At 33.9% G+C, this 25,006-nt stretch overlaps 1 protein-coding gene across 2 annotated transcripts in view; it reads right to left on the bottom strand.

Moving 5' to 3' along the window:
- Nucleotides 1-25,006, bottom strand: part of LOC150095792 (uncharacterized) — a 147,957-nt gene that overhangs the window by 78,396 nt on the left and 44,555 nt on the right. The window contains exons 3-4 of one of the 2 annotated variants that reach the window (XM_090409860.1): nt 19,278-19,464; nt 15,498-15,664 (exon numbers count right to left, since the gene is read on the bottom strand). In XM_090409860.1, coding sequence (XP_090265986.1) covers nt 15,498-15,664; nt 19,278-19,464 — 354 coding nt within the window. The remainder of the gene's footprint in view (nt 1-15,497; nt 15,665-19,277; nt 19,465-25,006) is intronic. The other variant, XM_090409861.1, reaches the window with a different exon arrangement.

The raw sequence follows: 25,006 nt of genomic DNA, 5'->3' as shown, positions 1-25,006 counted from the left end.
AGGTCAGAAGCCCTGATCGGTTCTCCACATTTCTTTAAAGGCTATGTGGAAGTCTCCTCTCAGTTATATAGCTTTGACCCTTAAGCACCCCGTATGGCACCATCTTATTAAATAAATATATTGCTAGTGGTTATAATATAATTCTGCCTATAGTGTGTATTCTTTGGCCAGTTTGTTTTGAATGATGAAAAACCAAAGATGAAAGGCTCTTTAAAAAATTTTTTTTCATACTACACAAAATTTGAACCTGGTTTTTCCAACCCAAAAAAAAAAAAATGTCAATAATGACTGAGCTATGGAGGCTTTAAATGCTGTAATAATAAATGATGTCACTATACATGACTGCTATCATGAAATGCATCTTTTTATGCTTATCTGCATCATCCCTATGCCTGTTTTTTTTTTTTTTTTCTATAACTGTCTGTTTGAAGTTTGTGTAAAATGATAATTGAATAAGTCTGGTTTTTTTTAAAATGATTTATAATAAGAAAACTGTTCGACATTGTTAAATGTTATACTTAGAGTAAGGAAGCTGGATTATAATTTTTAATTTAAATATTTATTAAACAACAGAAAGAAGCCTGAATGGCAAAGAAATGGAGCTAGCTGAGGAATTAGATAAGTACCAGATCGACATAATAGGGGTGACTGAAACAAAAAAGACCAAAACTGGTGAGATCTTTCTGAGCAATAAATACAAAATGTTATATTCAGGCAATGACAATCAAGGAAAAGAAGGAGTAGCCATTGTATTCAACACAAAATACGAGGCTAATCTTCTTGAATGGCAGTCAGTCTCAAGTAGAGTAATGTGGGCAAATATGAGAATGGGGAACTGGACAATGAGACTTATTTGTGCCTATGGTCCCACAGAAGGTTCTACTAAGGTAGAAGTGGAGGAATTTTTTGAGGCTTTAGAAAAAGCAACTGACACAATGAAAAAGGAAAAGTTGGTCCTTGTTGGGGATCTAAATAGTAGAGTAGGAAATGATTGTGAGACATACAAAAATATTTTGGGAAAATTTGGAGAAAAGAGCAAAGCTAATAATAATGCCAAATATCTGTTGGATTTCTGCTCAGGACATGGACTGGTTATTACTAACACCATGTTCCAACATAAAAATGTGCACAAATTCACATGGAGAGAAGAGGCTAGGAATAAGAAAAGTCTCATTGACTATGTTATTGTTGATAGTGATGTTTTCTCCCTGGTGCAGGACACCAGAGTGTACAGAGGATTTGAAATTGGAAGTGATCACTATTTAGTCTTGAGCAGGATAAAATTGAATTTCATATTGAAAAGAATAACATGTAAGAAAGTTTTAAAGCGAATAAAAGTTGAGCAGCTCTCAGATGTGAACTGTAGACTAAAATACAGAAATATTATTGAAAAGAAAATGAAAGAGTTTGAGAACAGGAATCAAACCTTGGAGATTCAGTGGCAAACTCTGAAGGAAACATTGATTGATTCTGCGAGAGAGGCATGTGGTGAGGTTGTGTGCAAGGATAAAAAAATCAGAACTCCCTGGTGGACACAGGAAGTTAAAGAGGCAGTGAAGGAAAAGAAGAAAGCATATCAAAAGTTCCTGGCAAATAAGTCAGCTTTTACTCTTACAGAATACAGAGACAAATGTAAGAAAGCTAAACAGTGTGTAAAACTAGCTAAACAAAAGTCATGGGAGGACTTTGGCAAGAATATAGAAAATAAATATCAAGAAGGTGGCAAAATATTCTGGAGGTTGTTGAAGAAGCTTAGGAATGGAGGAAAGAGTGCTGTAAAAGGAATTAGAGATGATAAAGGTGAAATGAAAACAGGAGAAAAAGATATCCTTGAAGTATGGAGTAATTACTTTGAAAAACTGCTAAATGAAACAAGCAGTGATGACAGCAAAGTGATAAAAAACACTGACCAGGCATGCAGTCAGGAATACATATCCATACTTGAAGTAGAAAAAGCCATCAAAGGCTTGAAATGTGGAAAGGCAGCAGGAGTAGATGATATTCGACCAGAAATGCTGAAGTATGGTGGTATAAGAGTCTTACAGTGGCTGCACTGCATAGTTCAGAAAGCCTGGACAGAGGGACGAATTCCCGATGATTGGAGTAGAGCTCTCATAGTACCCATATATAAAAGGGAAATAAAACTGAATGTGAGAATTACAGAGGTATTTCCCTACTGAGTGTTCCTGGCAAGATCTATGCAAGTATACTTGAGAAACGGTTGAGAAGAATGGTGGAAGAAAAGCTTGGTGAAGAACAAGCTGGATTCAGGCCAAATAGAGGCTGTCAGGATCAGATCTTCACTTTACGACAAATAGTCGAGAAAGCATGGGAATATAACAAAGATCTGTATTTAAGTTTTGTCGATTTGGAAAAGGCATATGACAAGGTGCCAAGAGAGAAGCTATTCAATACGCTGCAGTTATATGGTGTCAATGGGGCATTATATCAAGCAATACTTAGTCTTTATTTGAGTTGTAAGTCAGCAGTTAGAATTGAAGGAAGTACAGGAAGATGGTTTAATGTTAAATCTGGTGTGAGACAAGGATGTACATTATCCCCTCTGTTATTCATTATCTATATGGATCACATTATGAAGCAATGTGGTATTAAACCTGATATCAAAATTGGAAATGTTAATGTCAGCTCTTTGCTTTATGCGGATGATGTTATACTTCTAAATAAATCCGCTACAAGTCTGCAAGATTCTCTGACTAAATTGAATAGCTGTTGTAATAGATATGGTATGAAGGTCAGCAATAAAAAGACAAAGACAATGAAAATAGGCAGAATCATTGAAAATGTCAACTGTGTTGTGAATGGAGAACCTGTGGAACAAGTAAAACATTTCAGCTACTTAGGCACAATTTTTACTGAAGATGGTAAACTAAATATAGAAATAGACAACAGAATCAGCAAAGCTGGTATCGTGGGAAGTCAATTGAATAAATTCATATGGAATAAGAAAGAAATTAGTCGGAACACTAAATTAGCTGTATACAAGACTGTGTTCAAACCAATTTTAACTTATGGATCTGAGAGCTGGGTCAGAAGTAAAACACTTGACCAAAGACTAGAGACTGCAGATATGAGAGTCCTGAGAAAGATTAGAGGCGTGAACAGATGGCATGAATGGCAATATCATATTAAAAATGAGGATATTAGGAAAGAACTTGACATTGTCAGCATCCAGGAATGCGTTAGCAGAGCTAAATCTCAGATGGTATGGTCACTTAAATAGAATGGGAGAGGAAAGATTAGCAAAACAAGTGTTCTCTGCCAGGTTGGCAGGAAAACGACCCAGAGGAAGACCAAGATATAGGTGGATTGATATGGTACAAAGTGCCTTAGACGATAGAAATATAAGATCTGATAATGTTGGAGTCTTGACAAGTAACAGACTGATTTGGAGGAAAATTGTAGATAGGAAGTTAGTAATGATGTAATTTTTTCATGTAGTACTGTCATATCCTGTACACCCCTTGAGGGTACATGGCAGGAATTTGATGATGATGATGATGAAGAAGCTAAAGAAAAAAAAAACAGTATGGAGAAGTTAGAAATTAGGAGAGGATTAATATGTGATAATTTAACATCAGAAATTATGCAAAACACATGAAATATAATGATGGAAGCTGCACACTAATTTGTAAGTGTCAGATGAAAACAAAAATTAATATTACAGATCTTAATAAGAATGTCTGATAATGAACAATGCATCAGCTGTAAATGTTAAATAAATGTTAAAATGATTATCAGATTAATAAATAATACCACCTTAATCTAGGAGATGTTTTAATCTTCAAGGGAAAAGAACTTGTGAATTGAATGTTCATTGCAGATCTAATAGACAGTGATTTATTAGACAAAAATTAGGAAGTGGCAATTTTGAGGGATCAAAATCATTAGAGTTAATTCCAGATGAAATAATTGATATTTCAGCTATTAGTAGTAAGCTTCAAGAGAATGAATCATGCAATGAACAAAAGTGTATAAGTAGGAGATATTTTGAGATATGGATTTTTTTTTGTGTTTCTATTAATTTTTATAATTTTTTTTTCTAAATTTTTTAGATTCATTTTTATCTGGTCTAGCCTGCTATAGAGACCAAACACAGAACTTTTGCAAGCCACTTCAGGCCTCCAATAAGTACAACAGTGATCTTACACTGGACAATGAAATTCACCTACCACCTAATATGTCATAATAGTGTCATACTGTAGAGTAGTTAATCCTCTCTCTCTCTCTCTCTCTCTCTACAAAGTGTACTGTATTTGTTAAAAAGCGTATACGTATACTTTAGCTGGTTGGTTGGTTTTGCAGGAGGAAAAAACATACTACTACCATTGGTTACAGAAAATTCACTGAAAAACAGTTAATCAAAAGGCAGTTCCATGAAAAAGCAATTCACTGAACAGCAATTAATCGATAACACAATATTCACAAGTTTCACAAATGAAACTACAAATCATGGAATGGACAGTTCAATGGTTACATCACAAATTGATTGGATTAACTTGTGATATAACTGAAGTTTAGCATGATATTCTCTTTATACAAGGTCTGACACAGAAAAAACAAGACTGTGCATGTATATCTTTTTATTTAACAAATTGAGAAAATCAACTACAATCCCCTTCAAAATAGTTCCCTTCTGAGTTGACACACAGCTGCATACGATTCTGCTGATGTTCAAAGCAATTCTGGAGATCATTTTCTGAAAGAAAGTTGAGGATCTCCATTGTTTTTGCTTTGACATCTTATACCGACAAAAAATGGGTTCCTTTGGGCATCGACTTGATCTTTGGGAAGAGGTAGAAGTCACAGGGAGACAGGTCTGGTGAATAGGATGGGTGCTCAAGCACAGTGATGTTGTGATTAACTAAAAACTGATTCACAGACAAATTGTTGTGGGCTGGCACATTGCCTTGGTGCAAAATCCAACCGTTTCTCCACAATTCTGGTTGTTTCCTTCTCCTGCAGTCACACAATTTCATCAAGACTTCAAGGTAATACTGCTGATTTAGCATCTGGCTGCTGAGAACCTACTCTGCCATTACAATACCCTGGATATGAAAGATATCCAGGTATTGTAATGTGGAACTTCAAATGACTCGTGTGTTTTTTTTAGTCTTGGAGATGTTGCTGACTTTCACTGCATTGATTGTCGCTTGGTTTCTGGATCATACGTAAATATCCAAGTTTCATCACAAGTAATTACCGAATTCAACAAATCTTAGAAATACAATTTTATTAATACAGACCAGTATTTTACAATAAACATTTATTAAAACCTACCAGTTTCGCCAGCAAACTGTCTGGCTTTTTCAAGGCATTACGGAGATATGAAAGTAAATGCAGATTAAAAGGAACATAAAAAACGTTGTAAACCAAACTAGTATCTATGGTTACACGTTTTGCGTGACAGAGAGATGGCTTATTGTTCTCATTCATTATCACACATGCGTGCTTTTTTTAGACTTGTAATGTGATCACTGGCTAGCTGTAGTTCAGATTGATTGAGAGAGAGGATCAAGTTTTTCCACGAACTGTTTAGAATTATACCCTGATTTCTGTTGAGGTTTCCACCGGTTATTAGTACTTGTAATGTGATCACTGGCTAGCTGTAGTTCAGATTGATTGAGAGAGAGGATCAAGTTTTTCCACGAACTGTTTAGAATTATACCCTGATTTCTGTTGAGGTTTCCACCGGTTATTAGTACTATTGCCAATCTATCGTGTGGTTAGACATGCAGAAATGCACGTCTAACCACACGATAGATTGGCAAAACAGCTCCATGCCATATCTAGATGACGACTACAGGCATCGTGTATTTAAGGAAGCCACAATAGTACTAATAACCAGTGGAAACCTCAACAGAAATCAGGGTATAATTCTAAACAGTTCGTGGAAAAACTTGATCCTCTCTCTCAATCAATCTGAACTACAGCTAGCCAGTAATCACATTACAAGTCTAAAAAAAGCACGCATGCGTGATAATGAATAAGAACAATAAGCCATCTCTGTCACGCGAAACATGTAACTATAGATACTAGTTTGGTTTACAACGTTTTTTATGTTCCTTTTAATCTGCATTTACTTTCATATCTCCGTAATGCCTTGAAAAAGCCAGACAGTTTGCTGGCGAAACTGGTAGGTTTTAATAAATGTTTATTGTAAAATACTGGTCTGTATTAATAAAATTGTATTTCTATTATAAAAACGACCAAAAATGTATACTTTAAGTAGTTCAACAAATCTTGTTCATCCTTAATTGCAAACGGTCCAAACACAATTCCTTGCGACGTTCTTTTTGTTCATCTGACATTTTTGGAACCATTTTTGCACAAACCTTTTTTCATGTTTAATTCTTCCATCAAAATGCGACAAACACATTCCCTGTCCAAATGAACTTTCTCAGTTACAACTCGAACACCCAACCTTCTGTCTTTTCGAATCACATCTCACACTTTTTTAATGTAGTCATCAGTAACTGCTGTGCATGGGCAACTTGGGTGATCATCATCTTTCAGCTTTCTCTGCCATCAGAAAATCATTTGCGGCATTCAAAAACAGGTGCCCGAGACATGCATTCATCACCATAAGTCTCAGTCAATAATTGAAAGGTTTCCATCAACTTCATCGCTTTACTCATACCGAATAAAGCAATGGAGTTGAGCCTTGTCTCACAGTGACAGGTTAGAACATGCTTTATAACCACCTCTTTGTTTTTCTCCTCCCACTCTTCATTCAATTCCCAAGCTATAGGGTTATTCTAATTTTTTATGTGTCGGACCTCATATATGTTATGTATAGGTGTGTGGCTTTTTATTTTTTTTTTTTTGAAGGATATTCCTTTCAGTCAGTATATGCATTTTGTGTATTTTACACAATATGAATATTACGTAATATACTAATATTACATAAAAACTCTTAATTATTGTTCCCCTTATCTTTCTCTCTCCTCAAGTAAATAGCTGGTTGGGTAGCAATGTTATTTCACTAGGGAATAATTAGAGAACAAGATGGTTTCCCATTGTCTTCCTTATCCAGTAAGTGCTTTATGTCCATAGATGTGTGTGTTCATGGGGGTTAGTTTGCAGGATGAAATGCTCGAGTTTCTAAGAGTAAAACCCTGCCATCTCCATATAAAAACAGATAACTAACCTGCCACTGAAGAGGACTGATAAAAATTCTTCACATCATGCACAGGATTCAAACTCAGATCTTCCTAACTAAAGGACTTCGTTTATACTGATTGACTATGGAGGATCCATTATTATTAGTAGTAATAGTAGTGCTAGTATGTAACATCCATGCACACACCAATTATATGGGATAAATTTTACTCTGGTTTGGTATTTGAACCTTTTACAAAAATTTGCCAAACTGTTCCAGTTTTCAGTTCAACTATATTCAGGGATATAAAGGAACAACATGTCAAAATTTTATATTGCAATAACTCCCTGACTTAGTGAAATACATCCAAATGTCAGAATAATGTAAAACACACAAGAAAACTGTGTGGTTCAGTTTTAGTTCACTTTTATTAGAAAATTTTGGTAAAGAAATTTCGAAATGATATTAATAATTCTGCTCTAGCTGGATGAAATTTTACAGTTAAGATCTATATTAAAATTTGTTAGTTTTGATTTCAATCTGATCATTGTAGTCAAAAAAATTAGGTAGAACGAATTTGTCTAGAGATAAATCACTACCTACACAATGAAGTAGCAGGTGCACTTACTGAATAATGTTGTAAAAAACAACAAAATAATTATAACATCTCAATGACCACCTACATATGTTGTCTACATCTTGAGTGACGTTAAAAAAATTACTGGTAAATGGAGGTTTTTTTTGATCAATTGTCCTATGATGAACTGTCGTTCGACAAATTGTTTATTCAATAAATTGCTTTTTTGATGAATTGCCATTCGTTATATTGTTGTTTGATTAACTGTTTATTCAAAGAATTGCTTCGGTCCCATTGTGGCCAGAAGACTAAATGCTTCCTATGTGGAAGATACGTCAATATACCCTTCACTGCTCCTGGCTCTTCTTCTCCAATACTATGAAAAAACCATATAATTATGGGGACACTGTGAATGAAAACGTTATCAGAAAAAAATAATACAAACATCCATGAAACAAAAATATATTTTCACATCAACTGTCTTCAGCATTCATAGCTGAAATGTAAACAAAAATCATGAGCAGCACTACCACTTTACAGACACCTAGATCCACATCAGCTTCAACATGCAGTCATAACTGCTATTTCCATGTTTAAATTTCCATAGTTGCTGCTATTATTCATGTTGAAGTTTCTGGGACAGAAAACTATGTAGACATGGAATGCAAATAAATAATTCAGTAGCTAAATTAATTATTTACAAACCTTAAGCCAGTATTATCAGAGACAATTTAACACTACACACTCATTGAAGACACAAACCAAAATGATCTGGATAACAAGGACAGTCACATGCATTGAGGGTAAGTGGGGCTCTTATGGTAATTCCTGTAGTTAATGCTGATGGGAAGATAAGGGCAGTGCACCAAAATCAATGTAAAATCATACTATCCATTCTTTTAAAGCTAATCGAGTTCTGTAGCAGATGAACTACTTTGGTCAGGAAAAAAACACATAAAAATACATCTGGAATGGAGAGCCCCAAAAAAAGCAGACTATGTCAACATGCTTTAGAGAAAGACCATTCCATAAGATAGAAGAATGCCATGTTACTTGACAAATTCTGGTTTAAATCGGAGACAGTGCCTAGAAGCAGCACAAGTTCTACAGAACTTGTGCTGCTTCTAGGCACTGTCTCCGATTTAAACCAGAATTTGTCAAGTAACATGGCATTCTTCTATCTTATGGAATGGTCTTTCTCTAAAGCATGTTGACATAGTCTGCTTTTTTTGGGGCTCTCCATTCCAGATGTATTTTTATGTGTTTTTTTCCTGACCAAAGTAGTTCATCTGCTTGTCTGAAATATTGGGTTCCACAATGGCATGGGATGCTGTAAACACCTGGGAAGGAGTGAGACAGTTCAGGCAATCCTTGATTTGTCTCAGGCAGGTAGATACTTTGTTTAGAGGTCTGTATGCTTTTCTGATTCTGTGTTGTTTCAGAAGGGAATCCAGTTTATCTGTTGTACCATGGATATAGGGGAAAGATATACTGTAAGTATAGTCTGGTTTAAGAGATGGGGATTTGTTGTTCTTTTCAAGGAGTTTGGCAAGGTTTTTTTTTTGTTGTACCCATTTTGTTGGAATGATGTGAGCAGAGCCTGTTGTTCCAAGTGCAGTGCTGGTCCAGAAGACAAAATTCACTCTGCTCTGGAGGTAAAGTTTCTGAACAGGATGTAGTGTGAAGTGGCATGCAGGTATCTGCTCGTGTGTGATGAGAGTTATTTGGGCCTATGGTCCCACAGAAAGCTCTACTAAGGTAGAAGTGGAGGAATTTTTTGAGGCTCTAGAGCAGTGATTCAAACCTTTTTTTTGTCACAGTACACTTTTAATCATTTTAAAATTTGGCAGCACGCTAACAATAAGATAAATTTAAAAGAATTTTACTTGGTTAATTAATTAATGTACCTATAATATATTTTGTAAAAATAGCATACAATAATAATTTTCAATAAAATATAAAATGAAATTCCATTACAAAGTAAATAAAATGTTTATTTAATGATAAATTAAATAAACATTTAATGCGAAATTTGAGCTTGTATTTTGATCGCTAGCATCATCATCATTATCGTCGTTAAGTTTCTTTTTTTTATCCATTTATCCATTTTAGGGGATTGTAATAATTTTGTTAAAAAATTATTAAAAACAACGTATTGTATATTACTTTGAAACCGTTTTAATTAAGTTTGACTACACAATATTGTGGTATTGCACGTACAAAAACAAATACATAAGTTGTAACTAATCGTATGCACACATCAAGCAGGCGACTAGTAGACTAAACTAATATGTAGCTTTGTTAGCCAGTAGTCAGAACTATAATAGCCATGCGCATTGGTTCAGTCAGTCCCCACTAGGAAGGTAGAACTGATTGAACCACTTGTCTGACGCCGCTAATGTATGGGTATTCAGAGTGGCGGTACAGCGAACACTGTGGCAGCACAGTGGTTGAGAATCACTACTCTAGAGAGAGAGCTACTGACACAATGAAAAAGGAAAAGTCGGTCCTTGTTGAGGATCTAAATAGCAGAGTAGGAAGTGATTGTCAGACATACAAAAATGTTTTGGGAAAATTTGGAGAAAAGAGCAAAGCTAATAATAATGGCAAATACTTGTTGGATTTCTGCTCAGGATATGGACTGGTTATTACTAACACCATGTTCCAACATAAAAATGTGCACAAATTCACATGGAGAGAAGAGGCAAGGAATAAGAAAAGTCTCATTGACTTTGTTATTGTTGATAGTGATGTTTTCTCCCTGGTGCAGGACACCAGAGTGTACAGAGAATTTGAAATTGGAAGTGATCACTATTTAGTCTTGAGCAGGATAAAATTGAACTTCATATTAAAAAGAATGACATGTAAGAAAGTTTTAAAGCGAACAAAAGTTGAGTTTCCAGATGTGAAGTGTAGACTAAGATTATTGAAGAAAAAATGAAAGAGTTTGAGAACAGGAACCAAATCTTGGAGATTCAGTGGCAAGCCTTGAAGAAAACCCTAACAGAGAGGCATGTGGTGAGGTTGTCTGCAAGATAGAAAAATCAGAACTCCATGGACACAGGAAGTTAAAGAGGCAGTGAAAGAAAAGAAGAAAGCATATCAAAAGTTCCTGGCAAATAAGTCAGCTTGTCCTCTTAAAGAATACAGAGACAATTGTAAGAAAGCTAACCACTGTGTAAAACTAGCTAAGCAAAAGTCATGGGAGGACTTTGGCAAGAATATAGAAAATAAATATCAAGAAGGTGGCAAAATATTCTGGAGGTTGTTGAAGAAGCTTAGGAATGGAGAAAAGAGTGCTGTAAAAGGAGTTAGAGATGATAAAGGTGACACGAAAATGGGAGAAAAAGATATCCTTGAAGTATGGAGTAATTACTTCGAAAAATTGCTAAATGAAACAAGCAGTGATGACAGCACAGTGATAAAAAACACTGACCAGGCATGCAGTCAGGAATACACATCCACACTCGAAGTAGAAAAAGCCATCAAAGGCTTGAAATATGGAAAGGCAGCAGGAGTAGATAATATTCGACCAGAAATGCTGAAGTATGGTGGTATAAAAGTCTTACAGTGGCTGCACTGCATAGTTCAGAATGCCTGGACAGAGGGACGAATTCCCGATGATTGGAGTAGAGCTCTAATAGTGCCCATATATAAAAAGGGAAATAAAACTGAATGTGAGAATTACAGAGGTATTTCTCTACTGAGTGTTCCTGGTAAGATATATGCAAGTATACTTGAGAAACGGTTAAGAAGGATTGTGGAAGGGAAGCTTGGTGAAGAACAAGCTGGATTCAGTTCAAATAGATACTGTCAGGATCAGATCTTCACAAGAATATAACAAAGATCTGTATTTAAGTTTTGTCAATTTGGGAAAGGCATGTGACAAGGTGCCAAGAGAGAAGCTATTCAATACGCTACAGTTATATGGTGTCAATGGGGCATTATATCAAGCAATACTTAGTCTTTATTTGAGTTGTAAGTCAGCAGTTAGAATTGAAGGAAGTACGGGAAGATGGTTTAATGTGAAATCTGGTGTGAGAGAAGGATGTACATTATCCCCTCTGTTATTCATTATCTATATGGATCACATTATGAAGGAAAGTGGTATTAAACATGATATCAAAATTGGAGATGTTAATGTCAGTCAGCTCTTTGCTTTATGTGGACGAAGTTATACTTCTAAATAAATCCACTACAAATCTGCAAGATTCTCTGACTAAATTGAATAACCGTTATAATAGATATGGTATGAAGGTCAGCAATAAAAAGACAAAGACAATGAAAATACGCAGAATAATTGAAAATATCAACTGCATTGTGAATGGGTAACCTATAGACCAAGTAAGACATTGCAGCTACTTAGGCACGATTTTTTGTGAAGATGGTAAATTAAATATTAAAATAGACAACAGAATCAACAAAGCTGGTATTGTAGGAAGTCAACTGAATAAATTCATATGGAGAAAGAGAGAAATTAGTCAAAACACTAAATTAGCTGTATACAAGACAGTGTTCAAACCAGTTTTAACTTATGGATCTGAGAGCTGGGTCAGAAGTAAAACACTTGACCAAAGGCTAGAGACTGCAGATATGAGAGTCCTGAGAAAGATTACATGAGACAGATGGCATCAATAGTAATATCATATTAAAAACGAGGATATTAGGAAAGAACTTGACATTGTCAGCATCCAGGAATACGTTAGCAGAGCTAATCTCAGATGGTCACGTAAACAGAATGGGCGAGGAAAGATTAGCAAAACAAGTGTTCTCTGCCAAGTTGGCAGGAAAACGACCCAGAGGAAGACCAAGATATAGGTGGATTGATACGGTGCAAAGTGCCTTAGATCAGCGCTTCCCAAACTGTGGGCCACGGCCCTCTTGGGGGCCGTAGGTTTTGTTGAGGGGGGGGGCATGAAATAATGAAAACAAATTTAAAATGTTTTAAGACTAAGTAGATTTTTTTTTATTTTAAAAGAAACGTATTTAACTTTTATTATTTATTATTTCTTTTTTGTTATTTTTTATATTTTAATGCAAAAATTCACCCATTGGTGTTGGTTCACAAACTTTGCTTCCTGCGTATTTAGGCGCTTAATGAATATTAGTAAATATTGCTTATTCATGTTTCATTTCAAAGCAGTGGTTAATTGTATTTACTTCGAATGCTCTCCAGGGAAGCTCCAAATCTTCCTGTCCCTTTCATCACGTGTTCGTAATCAGGGACTGTCGATATTGACGTTAAATACATATCAAAACTCGTTTTATATTATCACTGTCATCCAAGCTAGTTTTCTGTTACCAATAAAAGTTTCGCATATACTTCACATATGAAAAAAAAAAAAGCTTAAACAACTTCATGTGGGGAGATAGTAACTCTCTTGCAGTGGTAAACAACACCACTCCCTAACAGCCACTATATTGCAGAGGCAATAAAAACAAGTACTTTTATTATGCCGGTGAATAAGGTATGAAGAGTCTGTGTAATATATTTCTCAACAAATAGTGCAATTAGAGACAACTGGGATAAAAACACACTAATTAATGAATCATGTCCCCTCATACAGAAACTATGCTGTATAGACTGAAACAAAACCATATGTTGCATGAGCAAACACAGTATCTAACTAAAAACTATTGTTATTAATTAGATGTGTGTGAGTTCGATTTCCCAAGGCAGCAATAAAATTCAACCGAACGTGTTAAAATTCGTAAAAGTGTTAAAACTAAGTAATATATATATATAATGAATATTATGGCAGTTTCACATATGGAATTCGGTTGAAGAGAGTTAGCATTTCAACTCAATTGTCAGCTATGCTTTTATCTTTCAGTTGCGCGATCTTTTGTTAATACTACACCAATCATATGCACGTTTTAATAACCCTGCCTTTGCTGTCTGTTTCGTGTCAAGCTTAATTACCATAAAGGGAGAAAAGTTGCAAAAGAGAAAAATTTCCTGGTCCTGGGATTCCCTTATTCAGGTAATATTCACTCATTTCATGTTATCAGTCTGTGGTGTGCCAGTATCGGTAAGTGGTGATATTATTTGATCTATTCTACGTTAAAAAATTTAACCCTGAGATGGATAAGTGGATGATAAAAAATAAAAAAAAAATTCCCACGAACAATCAGAAGAAGCAGAAACAGACTCAAAAAAAGGACAGTATTTCATATTTTACCAGAACAGCCTGCATCGTCTTCAGAACCAAACGGTAAGAGGCAAAAAATGTAATATATGCATTTGATTTTTGCAATATTCGCTGTGTATGTTTTGTATTGAATATAAATACAATAAATATTATAATAATATATCTCTCTATTACGACTGTTTTTCGAGGGGGCCGTGAAATAGTTTAATTTTTGCAAAGGGGGCCCTGACATCAAGAAGTATGGGAAGCAGTGCCTTAGATGATAGAAATAAAAGATCTGGTAATGTTGAAGTCTTGACAAGTAACAGATTGATTTGGAGGAAAATTGTAGATAGGAAGTTAGTAATGATGTAAATTTTTCATGTAGTACTATCATATCCTGTACACTCCTTGGGGGTACATGTCAGGAATTTGATGATGATGATGAGTTGTTTATAATAATTTCCCACATTTCTGGCATAGAGAGTCCATCATAAAGATCGATATTTAGCTGATGCATTAGCATTTTGCACCTTTCCTTAAAGAGACACTCATATTTATGGGAACATCTGTGTAGTAATTTGACATTATTCCTAGGATCTTGTGTCTAATATTAGTATTCCCATGTTCTACTAGGCCTAATTTCTTCTGTTTCTTGGAGATCATGTAGGACTGACATTCAGAAAGACGTGTAACAAACAGAGTGGCCGAAATAGACTCCAGGTAACAGCAGGGATTGGAGATGGTATCATAGAACTAATTGAATTACTAGGCTTGAAAGCTGTTAAAATTCTTAAGTGCTTTGGGGTATAAGAAATATGAGATAAAATGTTTTTAATGTATGGAATGGCAATTTTGCATGTCTTATCTTTTAATAGAGGGTGGAAAAAATGGTTAATAATGTTATCTGTCATTTAGTGATTGTAACCATTGAGAATAGCTGTTTCTATATACCTTTCTGAACATCAATCCTAAGTACCTCCAAGAAGCAGAACAAATCAGATCAAGCAAACCATGGAATTAATAATACCAGCCATTGGATACTTTGGAATGACGACAAATTACTACATAATGTTCTCATAAATATGAGCATCTCTTTAAAAAAGTTCCAAAGTACTTCTACATCACCCAAATCAACCTTAATGATGGATTCTCATTGCCAAAAATCTGAATAATCATAAGAACTATACTGTTCAATTCTATAAGATTTTATTACACACAGTGGCTGTCTCGAGACTGCCTATAAGGAGAAATTCCATTCTCCATATACCTTCATTATTGTTTAATTTTTTAATTTCCAACTGTATTACACTGATGATGATCCATAAGATGTGAATCAAAATATTTGTCGTTAATCCATCTTAATTAAACAATTTTTTGAAATGTATCTACAAGTAACATATCAAATTATGAATAAAGCACGGTTATCTCTATGTAAACCTTGCGTTCTTTATATACTCTTTAAATCACTCATTGTTTAGTAAGTGCTACTTGCAGCTGCATCACATCCTTAGTAACAAATATTTACTCCATCTGCTGTTGCATTGATATACTGACTGCTTATATAAAAAATTAAGAGTGATATTTCATGAAGAATATGTTCAAAATATTTTAACACAGAACAACTGTTCAATAATTAATAAAAGTCCAAATGCTAAGAGCTACATACTTTGATGTAATCAGCATGACCTGGACAGTCGGTATGACCATAGTGGCGGTTTTCTGTGCTATAACTAATATTAGTTGAATTGATTGTGATGCCTCTTTTCTTCTCCTCAGGAGCATTGTCAATTTCTTCATATTTTTTAAATACAGCCAATTTTTTTTCTGAAAGCACTGAAAACCAAAAAATAATACTATTATTATTAAATAAATGAATAAGCTAAAAAAAAATAATATTTACAATTTGATACAGTAAAACTTTAAAAGTCAGAAAGTGCTAATTACAAATATAGTGATTTATTAATGACTTATGGTTTCATGCACAAGTTCCTGAAATTGTGAAAGAAATTTCACTCATTTCTTCCCATATTTGAATATATAGACTTGAGGAAAAAATGATGCAGATTTTATTATTATTATTATTATTATCTGAGATGTCCAGGGAGTCAAGAATTCATCAAGGGAGGCTATAAATCACCCAAACCAATGCATTCACTATCCCTATGGGCAAATTATTCCACTGACTGCTCTCTCTAGGAGAAAAACCTAGCTCTCACCCTTTTCTTAACTGTGAACAAATTTAGCTTCCATGGATGCTCCGTGTTCTCTCCCCACCATCTATATAATGAAAATTTTCATCAGTTGATATCCTATAAAACCCATTCAAAAGTTTATAGACCTCTATCATATCACCCCTCTTTCTCCTGTTAACCAGAATCTGCAATCCACATACTCACAATCTGTCCTCATAATCTAAATCCCATAATCTGGATATAATCTTCGTAACTCTTCTTTGCACCCTTTCCACAGCTTCTTTATTTGGTCTTCCAAGTTCCTTGGAACTTGGAAGATCAAATCTGTGCACAATAATCCAGGTCTTATCAAAGCCTTATAAAGAGGCAAAATGACTTCCTTATCCTTAGATGTCAAGGTTCGTTGCAACATCACAATTATCTTCTGAGTTGTATTTGCTATATGACCTTTGAACTTTAAATTCCTTTCCACCAATATGCCTAGATCCCTTGCCTCTTCAGTTTCTTGTAGCATAACCCTGCTAATATAATATGCCACTGGAACTCTAATCTTTAAACAGAGTATAAAATTGTTGTCATTCCAACAGAATGAAAAATTGCCTTCAAAAGCAACTATTATACAATTTTATGCAATAAATAATCTCCTATTTTATTTTGTAATATTCTAAGCATGCTAAAGGATAAAAGGAGTATTTTCTCAAAATTTAGAAGAAGCTAAACACTAGGTCAAAACACTCTTTCTCCCCCTTTTTTGAACCAAGCAAAAGCAATCAAAAGACTTCTTTACTTTTATGACACTGCAATTTTGATGTGCAATAGTGCATTAATGGTTTAGGAGCAAGCCTATCTTCAATGAGTGTGACATGAAAGACACAAACCCAAGAGAGCCCGTATATTGCCTTGAAATAATATGTTTTAGAATTTAACAAAATGGCCACTTAGGATCTAATCAGACACTCAATGGTAGCTAGAGAAGCATCAAGACTGACAAAAGGATACAAGATGATAGATAATTTTAGTTTACTATATACTTTTCATGGGATAAAATGGTGGAAGTAATGGAAAAGATTGGTATAGATTGGAAAGACAGAATGCTAATTATTTCACTATATACGGGACAAACTGCCATGATGAGAAACATATATGGTACAACAGAACCAGGTATCATTGGACGAGGAGTAAGACAAGGCTGTTCTCAGTCACCAATTTTGTTTAACGTGTATTCCGAAGCAATGTTAAGAGAAGCACTGGAGAATTCGGAAGAAGGAATAAAGATTGGAGGTAGACAGATATTTGCAATAAGATACACAGATGACAAGGCATTATTATCAAATACTGAAACAGGACTACAACATCTGTTGAACAGATTACTAGAATCCTGTATTAATTATGGAATGAAAATTAACATAACAAAAACAAAAATAATGAAAATAGCAAGAAAAGAAGTAAATATGGATATCAGAATAAATGGGAAAAAATTGAATCATTTTTTTCAGATATTTAAAGACATTTAAATATCTAGGATCTAGGAAGTGTTATTAGCATGATTTAATATGTACAAGTGACATAAAAGCAAGAATAGCGATGGGAAGAGATGCCTTTAATAGAAAATGGAATTTATTCAGAAGTAAAATGGATAGAAACCTAAAGAAAAGACTAATAAAATGTTATGTGTGGAGTGCTGCTCTCAATGCAGTTGAAACTTGGACACTGAAGAAAGAAGAAATTAAGATTTTGGAAAGCTTTGAGATGTGGATTTGGAGAAGGATGGAAAAAATCAAATGGACAGATAAAATAAATAATGAAGAGGTCTTAAAAAGAGTAGAAGAAGCCTGTTAAGGAGGATAAAAAGAAGAAAGGGAAACTGGATCAGACATATTCTGAGAGGGGAATGAAATCATCAGAGATGCCATTGAAGGAAAAATAAGGAAAACAATACTAGATGACATGCTGAATGGAGACAGGTACACAACCTTGAAAGAGAAGTCTGAGAACAGAAGAGAGTGGAAGAAAAGTGTTTTGCTACTAAGAGAATAACCTGCTCAATTGCAGAACACTCAAGAAAAGAAGAAGAAGATATACTTTTCACATGAAAAAGTAATGTATCTATTGGCTTTTTGTCAATCCTGTCTAAAAAGGATTCTATTACTGAATAAGTTTGAAATTATTAGTCTTAAGTGAATAAATAAGCTGAACATGATTTGAATTCCAAATTCTCTAAGCACATGGGCCATTCCTATACAATTTAAAAGATACGATACAACCAGAAGAAAGTACAAACATCACTGTTTCCACACGACTATAGTTCGACCGCAGAATCGAGAGAGCTGTCATTGGCAAGGTGCTAAGAAGAGTCAATTTGTGTTGAAGGGGAGAAAGAAATAAGACAATGTACGAATTGGTCACCAATATGCAAAATCACGTGCTTTATGTGTAAAATTTTCCAACTGTTATACAAGCAAAATAGTTTGCACTTTAAAAACTACAATGAACATAAAAGAGAAGTTAATTTTCTGACGTGTAATAATAAACACTCATCCCACAATACAGATTGATTACCCTAATATCGGAATGGATTCTCCTTCTTTTGACATGCGCAGAAGTGTCAAAGGGTCTCGTATCTGTGGGCGTACTATAACAGAAATAATGTTAGAATTGAAAGAATGAAATTAAAAAATTCATAGAAGAATATACAATTAATAGACAAAATGAATCTAATAATAATGATTTTCTACACGATAAAACTGTTAGAGAATAAATATTTACTTGCTTTTATTTGTCATTTAATTAAAGTTTGGATTAAAGTGAAGTACTGAAGATCATCAAGTGGAATCTGTTTCTCTCCATTACATTGGTTTGCTAATCATCTTATGTTTTGAAGGAGAATAAAAAATATACCACCATCTTCATTTTGAGACTGGCTAACTCAGCTTAAGTTGAAAAGGCTTACAAATGCTCCTTGCATGTCTCTGATGAGATTCAAACCAAGGTCTTTCCAATCAAACAAAATACAACAATGAAATGACACTGGACAATATACTTAGTTAGATTAACAGTGCCATTCATAACAAATATTATAGGTATATAAGAAGTGCTAATGTGAAAATATTTAATAAAAATAAAATACCACTTATTTGATTTTACTTTAAATACTGGAATGTAAGAATAATAAAGAAATGATTTTTCATGCTTGCTATATTATTTAAGAATATAAGGAACACATGGTAACATACAAATGGACTGAAATATTGTACCTTTTGTAATTGCAGCAGTCAAGGAAGTTTTTCCGTGATCTACATGCCCTATTGTACCAATATTACAATGTGGTTTATCTCTTTGAAACACCTTTTTGGCTCCTGCTACCGCTGGAATTGGTACTCCACCAGCTGCTGTTCGACTTGAAGAATAATGAAGATGCTGAAGGAAGCGATTACATAACTGCTGAAAAACCAAATTCATGAATAAAAATGTCCAACATTTCAGACAACATTATTTAAAAATGACTGTTACACAAAAATTTAAATGTGAAGTTTTTTTATCTGTCATCTATTTCTTAAATTCATAGGTTCATTAAGTGTTATATGCAATGTTATATACAATAAAAAGGATGGATTCAACAAATCACAACATGTCATCTCTAGATGTGAAAGGAAATCAGTAATTAATATGTTCATTTTAAGCAAAAGAAACTGCAGAAGAAATTTAAAAATGAAACATCCTGCTACATTATATTATATCTATCATATTATTATATATTATATACTGTCAGCCTGATTTGGAAAGTGGTTAACACCCATTTTTCACTCAACAAGCTGCAGGTTTAAATCCCACAAGGGGCACAAATGTTTGTGAATTACTTTAACTGGGAGATGAATTTCACTGCCATGACCACCAATGTTACTTACTACAGATCTGAAGTAGCTTGAAAAAGTTAGCTGTTTAGTATCTAGAGTTTCTAGATTAGGTAAATTAGGTAAATACAAAAAAAAATAGTTTGCTATACTGAATTTCTTTTAGCATAACATTACACCTGTGCATCATTGGCCAAGACTCTTCAGGAGTCTGTTATAGTGAGTGAGTTTGTTATAGCAATATTTGCTACCTTAGCCCACCTAGAGTTCAAGGGTGGAGTCATAAACATATATATGATTACATGCAAAATTACATACAAAGCCAAGATGAATTATAATAATTCTGACGGACGTGCATCACTTTACTGTTGCATAAATACCATGTTTGTGTAATTCTTTCACTAGAATTCTGAAAAACTAATATTATCCTTATTCGTACAGCAAATTTATTTGGGATTTTTGAGGAGACAAAAAAGTTTTTATTATTATATAATAATACTATATATAATTGTTATAATGTACACATGTACTCCAGTCATGCAACACATTAGGTTCCAGATCACCATCATGTGATGAATTTTATCATAAAGTGAATCATTGTCCCACCCACCCCTCTCACTTGTGGGTGCATGTATTGGTTTAATAACATTTCAGAGCAGTCACATAGGTCATGTGCACAAAAAATTTAAAATAATTTTTGCAAACAAAAAAAAGTTAAAAATGTTGAATGGCAGATTGTCTTCTTTGCATATTTCTCTATAAGAGGCATACTGGTCTAAAATACTGGTCTTAGTATCAAATGTAATAGGTTTATCTTCCTTCTTTCACTGGAAGCAAAAGTACCCTTACTTTGATTTTTTCTGCCATTAGGAACAATAATAAAATAAATTATAAACAGTTCATAGCAGAACACCGAAATGCCGCTAAAACTGTCATATGAGCACATAATTGTAAAGCAAAGTATCGTAAAGTGGGGCTTTATTGTATATTACTATAAATCTATAACAATATATTATTATTACTACTCTTTGGAGTCAAAGGACTTATCTTGAGAGGACATTCTACTACACACACATCTCACCATCTTCCATACTACACACAACTACCATCAATCCCATCTACCACCCATCACAACTAACAGTATTTTTGTCTGTAAATCACATGTATTCTGATCTGATTAGCCTGTATGCAGGATGAAAAACATGAGTTTCTAGGAGAAAAAAAACCTGCTATCTCCAGATGAGATCGCCTTTCTCACCAACAATTGAAAAAGTCCATGTAAAGATTCCTCTTCACAACAAGAATCGAATTCAAGTCTTTTCCAATCGAAGAGCACAATCTACTATAGGTCTTCCTGCCTGTTATGTTCTAAACAAACAAATCTGTTTGTTTAGGATATATTAGAAAACAGTAATTAAGGAGAATCCTATATTTGGCTGGTATATTTGAATTACTAAAAGATGTAAATAGGTGAATCACTATTAATGAGCCATTTGAGAATGGAAAATATAAGGGAGAGAAAGAACAGGTGTTAAGAGAAATGCTTTCATTACTGACAAATGATTCATTAATAATTTGCATTTGCAATATTATAAGTGTGTCATATAAGTCGCTAGGTGGAGCAAATAACATGTGATACTATAAACTCTAGACATAAATGTTTGCATTTATGAGGGACACAAAAAAATAAAATAAAATAAAAAAACTTATGAGAGGGAAAGAGTTTTGTTTGCAAAATATAAATAACCAATACGTTATTTTTTGACAGTATTAGAACACAGAATAATAAGTAAATAAGGGTCAAAGCTGTATAACTGAGAAGAGACCATCACATAGCCATTAAAAGAATGCGGAGAACTGACCAGGGCTTCTGACCTAACATCCAATCCTCACCTTCTCGTGGTACACCCTGTTAGGTATCTACCTGCATACTGAACAAACGAGGATGGGCTGGCAATTTGGGATTTAGCAGACCAAATCAATATTCTTATTGGCTTAAACCAATATAGAAAATGATGGTACAACATGACAAAATTTCATGTCGGCTGGGGTGTCGCCCGGTTAAACAACCCCCGTTGTTTTCGCCAGGGAACCAGGGCGAACAGCGAAAAGTCAGCTACTGGAACAAATCTGAAAGCACACCCCAACCCAACATCACCAGAGTTAAAGATCGGTACTATCAACATAAGAAGCCTGAATGGCAAAGAAATGGAGATAGCTGAGGAATTAGATAAGTACCAGATCGACATAATAGGGGTGACTGAAACAAAAAAGACAAAACTGGCGAGATCTTTGTGAACAATAAATACAAAATGTCATTCAGGAAATGACAATCAAAGAAAAGAAGGAGTAGCCATAGTATTCAACACAAAACACGAGGCTAATCTTCTTGAATGGCAGGCGGTCTCAAGTAGAGTGATGTGGACAAATATCAGAATGGGGAATTGGACAATGAGACTTATTTCTACCTATGGTCTCACAGAAGGTTCTACTAAGGTAGAAGTGGAGGAATTTTTTGATGCTTTAGAAAAAGAGCAACTGACACAATGAAAAAGGAAAAGTTGGTCCTTGTTGGGGATCTAAATAGCAGAATAGGAAATGATAGTCAGACATACAAAAATATTTAGGGAAAATTTGGAGAAAAGAGCAAAGCCAATAATAATGGCAAATACCTGTTGGATTTCTGCTCAGGACATGGACTGGTTATTACTAACACCATATTATAATATAAAACTGTGCACAAATTCACATGGAGAGAAGGGGCAAGGAATAAGAAAAGTCTCATTGACTATGTTATTGTTGATAGTGATGTTGTCTCCCTAGTGCAGGACACCAGAGTGTACAGAGGATTTGAAATTGGAAGCGATCACTATTTAGTTTTGAGCAGGATAAAATTGAATTTCATATTGAAAAGAATAGCATGTAAGAAAGTTTTAAAGCGAATAAAAGTTGAGCAGCTCTCAGATGTGAACTGCTGGTTATAACACCAGCGAAATATCAGCAATAAGTTAATAAATAATTATTTACTTATTATTCTGTGTTCTAATACCGTCAAAAAATAAACAACATGTACGACGAACATATTAGTCTGTCTACACGATAAATAACCAATAATAAACAGCATCTGTATGCATTGGTGGCTCAGTAAATAACTATAGTGAGGGACTAGTCAAATGAACTACTAATGTTCATTAAATGATTCATCTAGATGTGGTAGGAATACATATGGATTGATGGAGCAGCAAATCATTTTGCATAATTTGTTTTCTAAGAAAACAAATTATACAAAATTGTTTTCTAAGAATTTTATTCAATGCTGATCAGTGTACACTTTTTACATAGTAGTACATACATATATAATTTCCGATCATCATCGGAATTATCTACTCTTTGTCAATCATACATTCTTTATTTATTTATTTTTTTTTGTAAGCTTCTCTCTTCTGTCTTATCAATAATAGATGAGTCTTTTGATATGATATCAAAAACCATTGTTGGATATCAACAGAAACAGTCCAATTCATATAGTATATACAAGGATTTATTTTTATTCAGAAATAAAAATAAATGGATTTTTATTTATTTCGTCTGTTCTCTCTGAGGACTATAATGAAAATGTTCGTATAGTTTTATTAGCATATTTAGTTAAAATGGATTAAATACAAATATTTCTATTCACATATTGCAGTTCCTCATCAGTGTAAAACAGTTTAAAAATTAAACAAAACTGAAGGTATAGGGAGAAGAGAATCTCTCCTTATTCACTATATATCTTCATTGTTATTTAATTTTTTGCTTTCAAACTATTTACAATGACAATGATCCACATTACATGAATCGAAATATTTATAATTAATCCAATGTAATTAAATATTTTCAACTGTGTCTACGTTTTACTTATTAAGAATGAATAACTCACAGTAATAAATGTACTAAAATCCTTCATGGAGATACTGTATCAAGAAGCCCAACAAGCTTGGAAAACGTTATCTACAACATGGTAAGGCAGTGGCCAGAATTTCTTTCTTAAAAAAATGCAGTAATGATATATCATCCCACTTTTGCCAAGAATAAAGAAACTTTCAAGTTTCCAGGAACACATCAAATTTATCTCAAAGCAAGTCATTATCTTGTAAGAAATCAATTATAGCACTCTGAAAGAGAACTTTCTCATATTATCAATGAAATTTCAACTTTGGAATCAGATTCACGATATCTCTAAACAGTCTAGAAATTTATTCTACATAAACAAACTCAACATCTCAATGATAAATTCAATAACCTACAGCAATGTTTACCTAATTCCACCAACCTCCCCCCAATAAGTGGGTTGTTAATCTTTCAAATCATCCAGTAACAGAAGATAAACTAAATGTTCTTGGTAGAGGCCACCAATTTTCTACTGTACCAAAACATATTTTCCCTTATTTAAATTTTATGCATAATACTGAACCTAACTAAATACTTTTGTCCTAACAACTGTTTCAAATTTTCCCCCCAATAAGTGGGTTGTTAATCTTTCAAATCATCCAGTAACAGAAGATAAACTAAATGTTCTTGGTAGAGGCCACCAATTTTCTACTGTACCAAAACATATTTTCCCTTATTTAAATTTTATGCATAATACTGAACCTAACTAAATACTTTTGTCCTAACAACTGTTTCAAATTTTCAGTTGCAGAAAAACGTGGTAACACCTGTTTATAATGCAGTCACTGGGTGCAGAAAGCAAATGATTTATGTAAAGCAAATAAAGATGTATATGCATATATATAAATTGAAATCAGTTCAAATGCTATTTGAGTTTGCAAACATCATTAAGACAGTTAACAAATGCTAATTTTACTGACACTGTCTGTTATCAACATGTTAAGAAAGAATTAAATAACTGTTATGGCTGGATTAATAAACATTTACATAATTATATGCATTAAATTGGATAGTCATTACATCATCTACTTTAGCAATGTTCAACATCTCATTACTGTTAGGCATTTGTGTATAAATATATAGATTGTAAAAAAAAAATTTCTTTTAAATGTGAGAGATTGAAGGAGATAGTTATGAGCAAATACACAAAAACAATCTATATGTGGGTAGTATAATGATTTTGCCAAAGTGGTGATTGCTCA

This window comes from Typopeltis vanoorti, chromosome 20, assembly GCF_054136105.1.
Source record: "Typopeltis vanoorti isolate ZY-2024b chromosome 20, IOZ_Tvanoo_1.0, whole genome shotgun sequence".
Classification (NCBI taxonomy): Eukaryota; Metazoa; Arthropoda; class Arachnida; order Uropygi; family Thelyphonidae; genus Typopeltis; species Typopeltis vanoorti.
The sequence above is the reverse complement of the archived record's forward strand: the minus strand, read 5'-3'. Positions and strand labels throughout refer to the sequence as shown.